Source organism: Geotrypetes seraphini, chromosome 8 (assembly GCF_902459505.1).
Source record: "Geotrypetes seraphini chromosome 8, aGeoSer1.1, whole genome shotgun sequence".
NCBI classification, from domain to species: Eukaryota; Metazoa; Chordata; class Amphibia; order Gymnophiona; family Dermophiidae; genus Geotrypetes; species Geotrypetes seraphini.
The window spans coordinates 100,345,288-100,360,110 of record NC_047091.1 but is presented as its reverse complement, the minus strand read 5'-3'; the positions used below and the strand labels follow the sequence as shown (position 1 = coordinate 100,360,110).

At 45.3% G+C, this 14,823-nt stretch overlaps 1 protein-coding gene across 1 annotated transcript in view; it reads left to right on the top strand.

Annotated features, from left to right (window-relative positions):
• Nucleotides 1–14,823, top strand: part of PDE4C (phosphodiesterase 4C) — a 707,892-nt gene that overhangs the window by 62,229 nt on the left and 630,840 nt on the right. The window contains exon 2 of the mRNA XM_033954582.1: nucleotides 799–876. Coding sequence (XP_033810473.1) covers nucleotides 838–876 — 39 coding nt within the window. The 5' untranslated portion in view covers nucleotides 799–837. The remainder of the gene's footprint in view (nucleotides 1–798; nucleotides 877–14,823) is intronic.

Here is a 14,823-nt window from a genome sequence, read left to right as displayed (position 1 = left end):
TGAACATTGTTTGTGTCCATGTTTCGGTTTTGTTTGGGGATCCCCAAGTACCGCCTGCTGAGGATCTCTTCCAAAGGTGGACAGAACTCCCCTCCACCAAGCATAACAGTCACTGGCAGCTTCCCTAAGCCACTGATGTGCCAGCATATGTGACTCAGAGATGCTGCTTCTGCCTGCCAAGCTTGGCAAAAGGGACCCTTGGCCGCCTTCAGAGGAAGTTCTTAGCTGACATAGCTTGAGGGTCCTCTTGAACTGGAGTATTTATATTTTATATTTACATTAGAGGCTCTGGCAGAGACCCATTTACAAAGTATGTATTCTTCCCAATTAATATTTCCAAATTTATAAAGTGTCTTTGTTTATTTGTAAATGGGTCTCTACCAGAGCCTTTAATTCAGAAGCATAAATAAATGAAATAACTACTTTTGAAGTTTATGGGGTCGGGCGAGGACAGATTTGATTCCAGCAGGGACTGGCAGGGACGAGTTTGAGTTCTATCCCCGTGCAACTCTCTTGGTCAGAAGCAACTGAAATTGTCTCTTCCCCACAGCACTTCCTTTTCCTGAGTAGCAAGATGTGTTATGCTTTGACCAGGAGAGTTTTATCCAGTGCATTTTTTTCTAGCAAAAAAAAGGTGTCAGTACTCAAATACCAGGATATTCTTCAGGAGTGGGTTGAACAGTATAGAAAATTGAAAAAAAAAAAAAAAAAATACATAAAGCACCTATTAGAATCTATAGGTGAAATGAAACTGCCACTGTACCTGCGTACTAAGAAGTATTGTTTGTTAAATTGCAGGGAAAAGAAGGATACTGAAGGTAAAAAAAGAACTCCAAGATGAGGCGGAGTCGGACCATGTCGTTTTTGACCATGGAGGTACTATAAATCTCAGCAGAAACATGCTGTGGTTTTGTCATCTGACATTGTTTTCAACCATGTTCAAATTATGTTATGGAAATTTTACAAAGTATCATCCAGGAATGAGAAATACTATACAATTTTAAGTAAAATAGTGTTGTTGCCCTTTTGGTCCACTTTTAAAGGTAATACATATAAATAAAACAAAGGAAATAAGGGGACACCTTTTTTATTGGACTAACTAAATGCCTTCTTCTTAAGATCAGAAATAAGCAAGTTTTGACAAATATTAGTATATATAAATAAAACCTAAAAGCCCATAGAGATATGGATGAGTGACAAAGCAGTATCATTTTGTGGTTTGTAATGCTATAGAAAACCAAGGTCCATATGCTCAAAACTTAGTGCGTTTAACGATCAATGCTAAATCAGATTAACCTCAAATAATTTCAGTAATTGATGCCCAAAATGGCTAATTGCAGTCCTTTACATGGTTTGTAGCAGCCTTCGATAACCAGTTTTAACCAGTTTAACGTAGAAGTATTTTAGCTATTGATGCCCAAAATGGCTAATCGCAATCTTTTCCGTGCATTGTAGCAGCCTCCGATAATCGTATGTAAATGGATTACAATGGGCTCATCAGTATTAAAATAAGCACAATGATTGATGCCCAGATGATGCACAAAATGAAGCGCTGGTTTTTAACACTCCGCAATCTCTGACAGGTCTGGAGGTGCTGGTAGTGTTAAAAAAGCGCAACTTAAAAAAAATAGGCACAGATATTTTGCAAGCATTACACATGCACAATATCTGTCCCTGTTAAAAATTTTAAAAAAAGTTGTGCTGGGACCCCCCCCCCACGACAGTCCCCCCTCCCCTATCCCTGAACGTAAAAAAAAATTGATTGGGCAGGGCAGTTGCCCACTCCCTTCTGCCTCAGCCACCGGGACCCATGCCCTGCCCTATGAAGATCAGCAAAAGGAATGCCCACTCCCTCCTACCATGACCGCCCTCTACCACCTCCCTGCCCTTCCTCCTTGCCCCACCTCTAAATACCTTATTCAAATGATGAGCAGAAGGGATGCCCATTTCCTCCTGCCAGCAGGCCTGCCTCTTCAAAATGGCAGGCATTCCTCTTCCTGATGCATCCTGGAATGCACTGGGAAGGGCTAAGATTCCGATTGGTTCAGTCACCTAAGGCTCCACCCTTAGGAGGGGCCTTAGGGACCTGGGACAATTAGGGTGTTAGGCCTCTTTACAGTGCATCCTGGGATGCACTGGAAAGGGCCTAAGTCTCTTATTGGTTCAGATACCTAAGGAGGTGCCTTAGGTGACTGAACCAATCAGAACCTTAGGTCTCTCCCAGTGCATCCCAGGATGCACCAGGAAGAGGAAGGCTGCCATGTTGAAGAGGCAGGCCTGCTGGCAGGAGGAAATGGGCATCCCTTCTGCTCGTCATCTGAATAAGATATGAGGGATGGATTGGGAGTGTGAGGGGGCAGGGTCCAAGTTTCCAAGTTTATTATAAGATTTGATTAATCGCTTACTCCAGATTCTAAGCGATGTACAGCTAAAAATTACAAAGTTAGGGTAAACATACATAACTAATAAAAATTAATATTAAACATGTTAAAATATCATAAAAGTACATAACATAAAATAACATAACTAAACATAAGCAACAAGCCTATTAACATATCTAATCAATGAAAGGTGAAGTTGTAGGGAAGAAATACAGTTCAATATAAAAGAAACACTGAAGGTAAAATAACATTGGGAATAGGCGAAGAGATTTAATATAAAAATGAAAAAATTCCAGGTGGCTGAGGCAGGAGGGAGTGGGCACAATCTTCTTGGGGGAGGGGTTCATCATGAAGGGAGGTCCCTAGCATGACTTTTTTTTTTTAATGAGCATAGAAGATGTGCATGTGTAATACACGTACATCTGTGCCCATTAAACAAAAAAAAAAAAATCCTACTCTTCCTACTCCAAACAGCTGAGTGGAAGGAAGCTGTTTTGAGGCTTCTCCTGCCGCTCAACTGTTTGAGCTGCCCCTGCTGGCTTTGTGTAGCTGTCAGTTGCTTTCTCCAGTGATTGATCAAATAGAATTGCAATGGACCTCCGCAAAACTCATTTACATGTGAAATTGTTTCAACATCAATTGCCTTTTTCAAACTGGCCAATTTACCGGCACCACAGGAATCCACAGGATTTTAACGGCAGTTTTAGAGCATTCAGCCCCAAGATCTTTGTTAAGTCCTGTCTGGCTGGTATCAAAATACAGTATTTTATCATTTTGATTTTAAAGGTCTTCCTGGATAAGAACATAAGAATTGCTGCTGCTGGGTCAGACCAGTGGTCCATCGTGCCCAGCAGTCTGCTCAAGCGGTGGCCCTCTGTTCAAAGACCAGCACCCTAACTAAGACCAGCCCTACTTGTGTACGTTTTGGTTCAGCAGGAACTTGTCTAACTTTGTCTTGAATCCTTGGAGGGTGTTTTCCCCTAAAACAGCCTCCAGAAGAGCGTTCCAGATTTCTACCACTCTGGGTGAAGAAGAACTTCCTTACATTTGTACAGAATCTATCCCCTTTTAACTATAGAGAGTGCCCTCTCGTTCTCCCTACCTTGGAGAGGGTGAACAACCTGCCCTTATCTACTTGAAATTTCCTTTTAGTATTCTCACCATAAAATAATTGATGCAGTGTTCTGATTTTCTGAAGAGTTGTCTAACAGAGGTGATATCCTGGCTGGCATTGCAGTGTTTAATATGATAAAATATTTTGACACCCACCAGACTGAATTTAACAAAGATCTTGGTTTTCTATCACATTACAAACTCATAAAATTATATTGCTTTGTCATCTCCTTATCATCCATCCATATCTCTCTGTCTCTCACCCACCCACCCTTCCTCTGTTTCTCACCTTGCCCACCCCTTCCTCTTCCTGTGAGACTGTCACTGGGATGCTTTTATGTTTCATTTGTTTATTTCTTATTTGAAGAAGGGCCACCTTTGAAAGCTCATCAAAAAATGCATGAAGTTAGTCCAATAAAAAAGGTATCACCTTATTTGTTTTGTTTTATTTTTATATATTACCTACATAATCTTATAAATAAGCTACCTGATCCTTGAACAAACTGTTTTTATTTCACACTAGTTTGAAGACCTAGGTTTTATTTGTGGATCAAATGTTTTTGCCCAGAGCTGGTTGGGGATGCTAGGAAAGCAGCCTTTGTCATGACCCATTGCTTAAAAGCATCACCTAGTGGCCAGACTTAAAGTCCATGTTAACCAGGTTCTAGCATGAGCCACAGTTTGTGGTCTTTGGCTGAGGATTGTTGGATTAAATCTGAGGAAAATAACCTGGGGAATTTGGATAAGAACATAAGAAGTTGCCTCCGCTGGGTCAGACCAGAGGTCTATCGCGCCCAGCAGTCCGCTTCCGCGGCAGCCCATCAGGTCCATGACCTGTAAGGTGATCCTTTGTCTAAAACCCTTCAGTCCCCTTTATCCTTCTATCTATACCCTTTCATAATCCTATCTCTACCTCTATCTGTATCCCTCAATCCCTGTATCCTTCAGGAATTTATCCAATCCTTCTTTGAAACCCCGTAATGTACTCTGTCCTATCACAACCTCCGGAAGCGCATTCCAGGTGCCCACCACCCTCTGAGTGAAAAAGAATTTCCTAGCATTGGATCTAAACCTGTCCCCTTTCAATTTCTCAGAGTGCCCCCTTGTTCTTGTGGTTCCCAATAGGCTGAAGAATCTGTCCCTCTACACCTTCTCTATGCCTTTCATGATCTTGTAGTCTAGAAATACTGTAGCTGTTTTCAATTAGAGCTGGAAGCCTAAAGGAGCAGGAGGAAATGTGACCATCTCTGGGAAAAAGTGACTAAAATCTCCAGAAACAAAAAATGAGGTTTTAGTGGATTCTGTTAGAGCAATATTTGTCCTACTGTTCCTTCTCTGAGCCCCCTTCTGCTCATTCCAGCCCTAGCATCAGCCCCCAGCTTCAGACCAATTGTCACCCCTCTATAATCTGCCATTTGCTATCCTCAACCTTGTATCAGCCCCCAGCCACATTCTCCTACCTCCTAAATTAGGGCCTTCTTCAAGTCTTTGACCTACTATCCCACCCACCCACTTTTTCAACTCCATTTGCCATCACCCGCCCGGCTTCCTTCTCAGTCCCCCCTTTCCCACCTCTAGTATCAGATGTCAGTGCTATCCCCACAGTCTCCTGTCTGCCCCGCACTTTATAACTCTTTGCAGAGTGATAAGACTCTTTTCTCAGCCACCACTTTGCCTGTCTGCAATTGGGTCTGGCTGCCGGCACTGCATGGTCCTTCAAGTCTAAGACTAACGACTGTACTGGAAGTCAAACGTAATCAAGGATAGGCAGAGTGGTGGCAGTGAAAAGAGACACTCCTGTCACTTTGCAGATTATTTAAAGTGCAGAGTAGGTAGGGGTGAACAAAAGCCAATTGTGTTGTGATTCAGGATTGGCACAACAGATAAATAGTGGCACAACAGATAAATAGTGCAGTATTTACCACATTTACGGTTGTCGCGCTGGCCCTGGGTTAACTCCTGGGCAAAAACATTCTATGCATCTCTGCACTTGCAAAATTGTGCATTAAAGCCTTGTGCCTTTTATTGCGTCAAACCCTTCAGGAACAGGAATATACCTAGTATGCTTGAATATAAGTCACCATGAGGCATGAGTTAAATCCAAATGTATGTATAGATCAGTGGTCTCAAACTCAAACCCTTTGCAGGGCCACATTTTGGATTTGTAGGTACTTGGAGGGCCTCAGAAAAAAAAACTTAATGTCTTATTAAAGAAATGACAATTTTGCATGAGATAAAACTCTTTATAGTTTATAAATCTTTCTTTTTGGCTAAGTCTTAATAATATTGCAATTTATAGCTAAAGAGACATGTTCAAGAAACTGTTTTATTTTACTTTTGTGATTATGATAAACATACCGAGGGCCTCAAAATAGTACCTGACGGGCCGCATGTGGCCTCCGGGCCATGAGTTTGAGACCACTGGTATAGATGAATGCCAGAAATGAGTTTCAGAAATACATGCCCTAAGGGACAGAGCTGCTGTCCATGCACAGGTCTGGGAAGTCAGGAAGTCCTGAAGTGACCTTGAGTGAGTCACTTAACCTCCCCCGTGCTCAGAATTTGGGAATACTATGCGCAGGGAGGTGGGGATGCTGTGGAAATTGATATTTGCATATAGAATGTGCATTGAATTTAACCACAAGTCCAGGATTTCAGCTTTCCACGGGACATCTGGATTTATTTGCATGTAAAAATAGAGTTGCCCCTTAGCTCATTATCACTGCTGGCCTCTTTCTCTGCTACTTTCATGAAGTACCCTTAAGATATTGAGTGGGTTGTATGAGAGAAATGCTTTAGCCAAACAGAACTGATCTGATTATAGTAATTTTTCAAACCCTTTGGTCTCTGGAATGTCACCATAGGGGGAAGTGGATAGAGAATGTATGACTTAATTAAAAACCTGAATTTTACTTGCCACTCTTATGAAATGTTCACTAGCTCCAAGACGCTGTGTCCAGCTCACAGGGACTTCTGACATGGTGCTTATGATGGGGAAAGAGAACTGAATTTTAAAATCCAATTTGACTGATGTATTTGGGCTAAGGGGCATGTTGACAGATGGATTTTTTTTTCAGATTTCTTTCATATTGTTGGTTAAGGCTCAGAAAATGATTCTGGGTGTTGCATCTGTGGTGTGTAGTTTTCCCTGGCAGCAGCATTCTGCCAATGAGAATTTTATTTTCCCTTGTTAAGTGAACGTAATTGGAGAGGAGGGAGGGGACCAGTGTAAAATCCTGCCACCAACACTTATGGTAGGGTTATTGTCTCACCTCTGCCATTTGGACTTACCGATCCAATCCTATCTTGCCTAGGGTTACCAGATGTCTGGATTTACCCAGAGGACTGTCCGGACGTCTTTCTAACCTGTATGGAGTTTGTCCGGGTTTTCAATTTGGGGATGTGTCTAGAGGTCCTCTAAGCATGTGTGGATGTGACACGATGATGTTATATGGATGCATCTGACATCATTACATCACATCCGTGCATGCTTAGATGCCCTCCCAGACACAGCCCATGAGCTTAAGAGGAGGTTTGTGTGGGGGCAGGACAGAATGGGGCAGGGCAGGGGCAGAACGGGGCGTTGCTGGGGGTCAGGGCCACGTGTCCGGGTTTTTACTTCATGAAATCTGGCAACCCTAGTTACCTCACCTCTCTGTTTACATGCAGGAATTTGTAGTTATGATTTTTCTTAAAGAAATCAGTGGACCAATAAAAACTACAAAACCCTGAATGCAATGGGATAAATTGTGGACTGGATCAGTGTATTGGGTTTACATGCCAACACTAATGCTCATACACACAAAATCTTTTGTTTTTTCTTGTTTGCAAACCTTCACTAGAACTTATCAAGTTTTGCATTTCTAAAATCCCTTTTTATTGCAAAAATATTTCTATCCTAGTTAGAGAGGGAACTTCATCCTGTGTATACTACTGGAGGGTTGGTCATGCTGGGCAAGTCCTCTGAGGCAGCTGAGTGTTAGATTCAAAGGGTTGTCCTAGACATTGTCATTGGAATTGTGAGGGCTGTGAGCAGTAGCGTAGCGAGAGTAGGAGGTGCCAGGGGCGGTGGTGCCTCCAATGCCTTTCTCTCCACTCCACCGCTGCTTCCCGCCCCCCACATTACCTCTTTAATTCTTTGCCAGTGTAAACAGCTTCTCCAGCCTGCTGCTCGTGCTGGTGTTGGCTTTCCCTCTGATGTCACGTCTTGGCCCCATGACCTGGAAGTGATTTTAGAGGGGAGTCAGGCCAGCACGAGCAGCAGACTGTAAAAGTTGCTCGCGCTGATGGAGATTTAAAGAGGTGGAGGAGGGGGTGGGGTGGGGAAGGGAGAGTGTGAGCATGGCATGGGGGGGTGGAGAGGTGCCAGCACCCACACCAAGACAGCGTCCAGGGTGGTCTACCCCCCTGCCCTTCCTTAATACCCCACTGGTTGTGAGTACTAAAGTGGTCTCTGGGACATCCTTTGAATCCTCAGCAGATTAAGAACATAAGAATCAGAACATAAGAATAGCCTTACTGGGTCAGACCAATGATCCATCAAGCCAAGTAGCCCATTCTCACAGTGGTCAATCAAGGTCCCTAATACCTGGCCAAAATAAAAAGGAATATGTGCTAGCCATACTTGGTATTTTAATCCATGACTTTTGGAAGATGGAAGTAGTGCCTTTAACCACTGAGCCACAGGCACTATTCTACTGCTATTTATCATTTCTGTAGCGCTGAAAGGCATACACAGCGCTGTTTCTAACTGGCCAATCCAGGTCAAAAAGACCTGGCAGAAACCCAAATAGTAGCAACATTCCATGCTACTGATCCCAGCGCAAAAGTGGCTCCTCTCATATTTATCTCAATAACAGACTATGGACTTTTCTCCCAGGAACTTGTTCAAATCTTATTTAAAAAGACACACTTAACTGCTGTTACCACATCCTCTAGCAAAGATGAATTCCAAAACTTAACTATTCTTTGAGTGAAAAATATTTCCCCCTATTTATTCTAAAGCTGTTTCCATGTAACTTCATTGAGTGTCCCTTAGTCTTCTACACCAGTTAGGATTTTGTAGGCCTCAATCATATCCCCCCTCAACTGTCTCTTTTCCAATCTTAAAAGCCCTAACCTCTTTAGACTTTACTCATTTGAGAGGAGTTCCATCCCCTTTATCATTTTGGTCACTCTTTAAACCTTTTCTAATCCAGCTATATCTTTTTTTAAGATACAGCAACAAGAACTGAATACAATACTCAAGGTGAGGTCGTACCATAGAGCATAAGCATCGGAACGGGAAAGACCATAGGGGCCATGGCCTTCCCCCAAATTGCCAACTACAAATACCTCTTGTGAGGCTGCAGAAGTGTACCTAGGCACAGTGGCGTACCTAGGGTATGTGGCACCCGGGGCCCATAATTTTTTGACACCCCCCCCATGTAAAAAAATATTTTTGTAATAACCATAAAACTGAATAAATGGTCATAATAGAAACAGGCAGTGAAAATTTTCTTTTATTGAATCTCATATATGTAACCATTATTCCAAACATACCATGACATAACATAAATTATGTCTGAATTGTCATGACATCAGAAGTACATATGGAGTAGTTGCAGGTGATGCTTGGGACAGTTCTGATTGTGTTAGTTCGGTTTTATGTGTTTTTGAATAGAAGGGTTTTTATTTCTTTTTGAAGGTTTTGTAGTTTGTGGTCGAGGTCAATAGGTTGTAGAGTTGGGGGTCGAGTGTTGCAGCTCGAATGGCTAGGAGGTTGTCGAACTGTTTTTTTCTTTTGACGTTTTTGGTTGGAGGGTGTGTGAATGGTGCGTGAGTTCTCCTATGTCTGGTTGAGGTGGATTTAATTATTTAGCTGAAGAAATTAGTTACCCCCCATTCCACACACATTAATTCTCTTCCATTTTTGTTTCCATTATAAAAAACACTGATAAGTTCTCAGAAAAAAAATACATTAAAATAAGAAGTGAAAACAAAGGCCCCTACAGATGAGAACATAACATAAGAATAGCCTAACTGGGTCAGACCAATGGTCCATCATGCCCAGTAACCCATTCTCATGGAAGCCAATCCAGGTCACTAGTACCTGGTCAAAACCCAAAAAGTAGCAACATTCCATGCTACCGATCCAGGGCAAGCAGATGTTTCCCCCATGTCTTAATAACAGACTATGGACTTTTCCTCCAGGAATTTGTCCAAACCTTTCTTAAAACTAGCTACGCTATCTGCTTTTACCATAACTTCTGGCCACTTCATTTTTAAGCTGAGATCTTTCCTTCCAAACAGAGACTTTGCTAGATGTCAAATACAGCACAAGATAACTTCACATGGACTTAGCTGTACAGGAAATGTGAATCTCCTCATACACCCACCATATAGTGCAAAAATGTGCAAAGGTCTGGTTTTTTCTTTCGATCACTACATAGACTAATGCCACACAAGCAGCGCTGTTACAAACATATTCTGTAGGTCAGTGCTAAGGTTAACAAAGTTTCCTTCCTTGGACCAGAGGGAGATACTGACAAACCACTGAAAGAGATCCCAAAACAACTACCCAGGAACAACACCCAAAGACCCACTCAGTGTGTGAACCAGTTGAGTGGAGTGGACTAACTGGGGGGTGGAAATGGGCCCGGAGTTTGCTCAGCAGAATTTCCCAGATCACCTCTTCCTCGCAACACATTGGCACACTGCCACCACCACCACTACTAGGAACACCTCACCGGGTAGGTCAGCAATGTTATAAACTTTATAAAACACATTATTATATTTTCTTATAAAGCACATATTTTAACTGAACTCTCTGACATCCTCAGCCTTGCCATTCACAAAAATAGAAGGAAGAAAAGTTCCCATTTCCTGCTGTCTCATGTCCCCGGCCTATACAATATTTTTCTTCTGCAGAGTGCAGACCCTTCAAAAATCTGACCAAATCCTCATTTCACTTGCATTATAAAGTACTGAGGATGCCATCTCTCCCCAATCCCAGGTCCTAAAGTCTAAGACAATAGTGCAAACTAGTGCTGCCAGATTCAGGAAAAAAAATTTCGATTCGATTCAGCCTATTGAATTGGTTTATCGATTCAATTTTCCTGCCGAATTGGGTGTTTTTTTCAAACATCCTGGTGGGTTTATTTTATAGCTTTTTCACCCCCCTTTGGCTTCTCCTAACCACACTGGCGCTGTGGTGTAAATAGAATAAAGAAACAAAAAGGACTTTTCCTCTCTCTGTTAAATCCTAGCTCACGTTTGCGGTCTAACACCAGCTCTGGCAGGATACACATTTCAAATCTGACATATTGTAAACAGAAAATAAAATTAGTTTTTCTACCTTTTTGTTGTCTGGTTATTTTTCAAATCTTGTTGGCCAAGGCTTTGGTTGTCTTCTGATAACTTGCTTGCCAGGGTCTCCTTCTTTCTTCTTTCTCCGTGCTAACCATCCATCTGCCATCTCTGTCCTCCCCTTCCGTTTCCCTTCCCTCCCCCGGATGTCTGGCATCTTTCCTTTTTTTGTCTCCCTCCACAGATCCACCTTTTCTTAACTACCCTTTCATCCAGCAGCTCTCCCTCCTTCCCCACCATCCCCAGGGTCCACCATCTCTCCCTTTCTTTTCCCAACTACCCTCCCAATCAGTATCTCTATCTCCCCCTCCACACCATCCCTTGTGTCCAACTTCTCTCCCTTTCTGTTCCTTCCCTCCCTAAAACCCATGTCCATCACCTCTCTCTCTCTCCTCTATTTTCAGACCCATTATTTCTTCCCACCCAAAGTCCGGCATATGCATGTCTCTTTGAACACCTCCCCCTTCCCTCCATGTACTTCTACACCAGGGCCCCCGTCCCCTGAAGGCCTGTCCTCCCCCTTAAAGGTCTGCATTCCACCCCTGAAGGCCTGCACCCCCCCCCTGAAGGCCTGCACCCCCCCGAAGGCCTGTCCCCTCCCTTGAAGGCCTGCCTGCCCCCCTGAAGGCCTGCACCCCCCCCGAAGGCCTGTCCCCTCCCTTGAAGGCCTGCCTGCCCCCCTGAAGGCCTGCACCCCCCCCGAAGGCCTACACCCCCCTCGTAGGCCTGTCCCCCCTTGAAGGCCTTTCCTCCCTTGAAGGCCTGCACCCCCCCAAAGGCCTGCACCCCCCCAAAGGCCTACATCCCCCTCGAAGGCCTGCACCCCCCGAAGACCTACACCCCCCTCGAAGGCCTGTCCCCCCCTTGAAGGTCTGCCTGCCTCTCCCCCCCTTGAAGGCCTGCCCCCCCCCCGAAGGTCTGCACCCCCCCCCGACGGCCTGTCATCCCCCCCCCCGAAGGCCTACCTGTCCCCTTTGAAGGCCTGTCCCCCCCTCCACAAGGTCTGCCTGCCCACCCCACCCTGAAGGCCTGCTGCCCCCCCCCCCACTACCTCGAAGGACCGCTCGGCCCCACCACCACCACAAAGCCCCCGGCCTCCCTGCTTCATTTCCCTGGGGAAACAGCCTGCAGCAAGATTGCGCGATGCCAGCGATCTTTGCTTGCTTCGGCTGTTTCCTCTGCCGTGGTCCCGCCCCTCCTCTGACATCAGAGGAGGGGCGGGACCGTGGCGGAGGAAACAGCCGAAGCAGGCAAAGATCGCTGGCATCGCGGCCTTGCTGCAGGCTGTTTCCAGACGCGACACCCGGAGCAGGGTGGGGAGAACCGGACTGGACCGGGAGCACCCCCTCAGGGCTTGGCACCCGGGGCGGACCACCCCCCTCGCCCCCCCCCCTTGGTACGCCACTGCCTAGGCATGATGCGGTACTCTCATGGGAGTGGCATCTTGCTACCAGCCAGCGTACCTGCTAGTCGGCTCTCTGCCACGTCCCTTCCCTGACATTTACTCCATCATCTGTCCCTCCATCCCGTATCTACCTCAAATTTCTTGTAAAAACACAGCACCGCCCTGCCGTTGGCCCCAGCATCTTCTTTCCATTGTGGGCTGTTCCGGTGGAAACAGGAAGTTGTCAGAGAGGGAGAGCCACAGTGGAGAGAAGGTGCCAGGGCCAACGGCAGGGTGGCACTGTGTTTTTACAAGAAATATGAGGTGGTGGCAGCTGGGGGGGGCAGGAAGATGTAGATGTCGGGGAAGGGATGCAGAAGAAATAGTCAACCAGCAGGTATACTGGCTGGTAGCAAGATGCTGCTTCCACCGGAGTACCGCCTAAAAATAAGGCCCCTCCTGAGACATTTTAGATATGGATGAGGGGTAGAAGGCAGAGAGTGAGTGGTATAGGACTTGGGGAAGGAAGTGGGGGAAGGGAAAGATGTTGGACTCAAATGAAGGAAGGAGAGAAAGATGTGAGACTCGGGAATTGAGACAATGAGGGGGACAATGAGAGATGGATTTGGAGAAACAGAGAGGGAGCAAGAGAGGGAGGGATGGACATGGAGGAAGGCAGAGGGGGTCAGGAAGAGACGGTACAATGGGTGAAAGGGAGAGAGGGAGAGATAGCAGAGGGGGAGAAAGGGAGAGCTGGATGTGGAGGGGGTAAAATTGGGAGACGGAAAGATGGATTTGGTGGAGAAGGCAAAGTGGGGAAAGAGAAAGAGATTCAAGGGAGGAGCAGAAGGGGAGGGAGAGATAGATGACTTAAGGAAAGCAGAGGAGGGAGAGGAGATATGGACAGGGAAAGGCAGATAGGATATGGACAGGGGCCGGAAGGGGGAGGAAGAAGAGATGTCAGACTTGGGAGGAGGGAGTGGAAGGGCAGAAAGATGCTGGTCATGTGGAAGGGAGAGAGAAAGAAAGAAAGAGAGGAAGGAAATGCTGGGCTATAAGGGTGGAGTAAGTGACAAGGAGGTGAAATCTAGAAATGGATTCATGTGGGAGAGTTGTCAAGGAGATAAGTGAGCAGAATAATTAGTATTCGATGGTAGAAATGTAGTAATGTGAAGCAGATGAAAGGGAATAGGAGGATGAGAAAAGTGAAAAGCTAGGGGATGAGAGAAGGAGATAAAAAGTTGATTAGATAAAAAGTGAAAAGGAATAAAGAAATGTTCTCTCTAAGCTGCGTGGCTGCACACCTTTTGGCAGCAAGCTGCGCAGGCAGCACACCAGTACCTCTGGCCATATCCTGCTGTTGCTGCCTGAGGCTTTGTGAAGAAAGAAGAGTGGCTGGAAAGAAGGAAGAGGAGGTCTACTTGCATGTCTTAGAGCGGCCAGAACACAGGTACACACCCTTGGGAGGGGGCATGAACTTGGGACACAGAAAGGAGGGAGGGAGAGGGACATGTTGTGACATGGGCGGGAGGTTGAAGGGTGCATTGAGACACAAAAGGAAGGGAGTGTGAACTTGGGACAAAGGAAAGAAGGAGGGAGGGGGCATGAACTGACCTTGGGACACAGAAGGGAGGGAGGGGGCATAAACTTGGGGACATAGGATGGAAGGAGGGAGTGAAGAAGGGAAAAAGATGATGAGGTGGGGAGGCAATAGAAAGGGAAAATTGTGGGAGTGTGTGGTGCAATGTTTAGAGCTACAGCCTTGGTACCCTGAGGTTGTGGGTTCAAATCCCGCATTGCTCCCATTGCCCCAGGTACATTAGATAGAGTGGGAGCCTGCTGGGACTGTTAGGGAACAATGCTTGAGTACCTAAATAATTTGTAATCCGCATAGAATTGTAGGATATGCATAATATAAATTATTTTTTTAAAAAATTGTTGAGAATGGGTGTGAGTGAGAGGGAAAGAGATAGTGTGCATGGGGAAAGGAAGAAAGAGGAGAATTGATGGGCATAGGGAGGGAGAGACTTGTTGGACAAGGTGGTGGGAGAGGAGTGAGGTAGAGAGAGATGAGAGGGAGACGTAGGATATGGTGGTGGAGAGGGAAAAGTGGGACAGATGGAAAAGGATGCAAGAGGGAGGAATGTTGGACATGGTGGTGGAGGGAACAGAGGAAGAGATGTTGCATGGTTCTGGAGAGGAGTGATAGAAGGAGAAATATTGGGCAGGGGGCTGGTGGGTAGGGGTGAAAGATGCTGAACACAGTCTGGGGATAAGAGAGGGAGAAATATTGAATGTGGCAGAAGTGGAGAGAAGCACCCTGGATCTCTCTCTCTTTCTTACTTTCCTCACTACCTTTGCAGCAAGGGAGGGAATGAGAGAGAGAGAGATGGTGGACAGTGAAAGAGAGGGAGACGTTGCACATGCGGGTGGAGGAGAGAGGAAGAAATGCTGTGCAGGGGAGGGGAAAAAGAGTGTGCTGTGTGCAGTTTAATTTTATGGTTACCATTATGTATTGTTAATATTATATTGCGTGTATATGAAAAATGAATGGAAGAAATGGCCTTTACAATTGGTACTATTATTACTGTGGCGAGG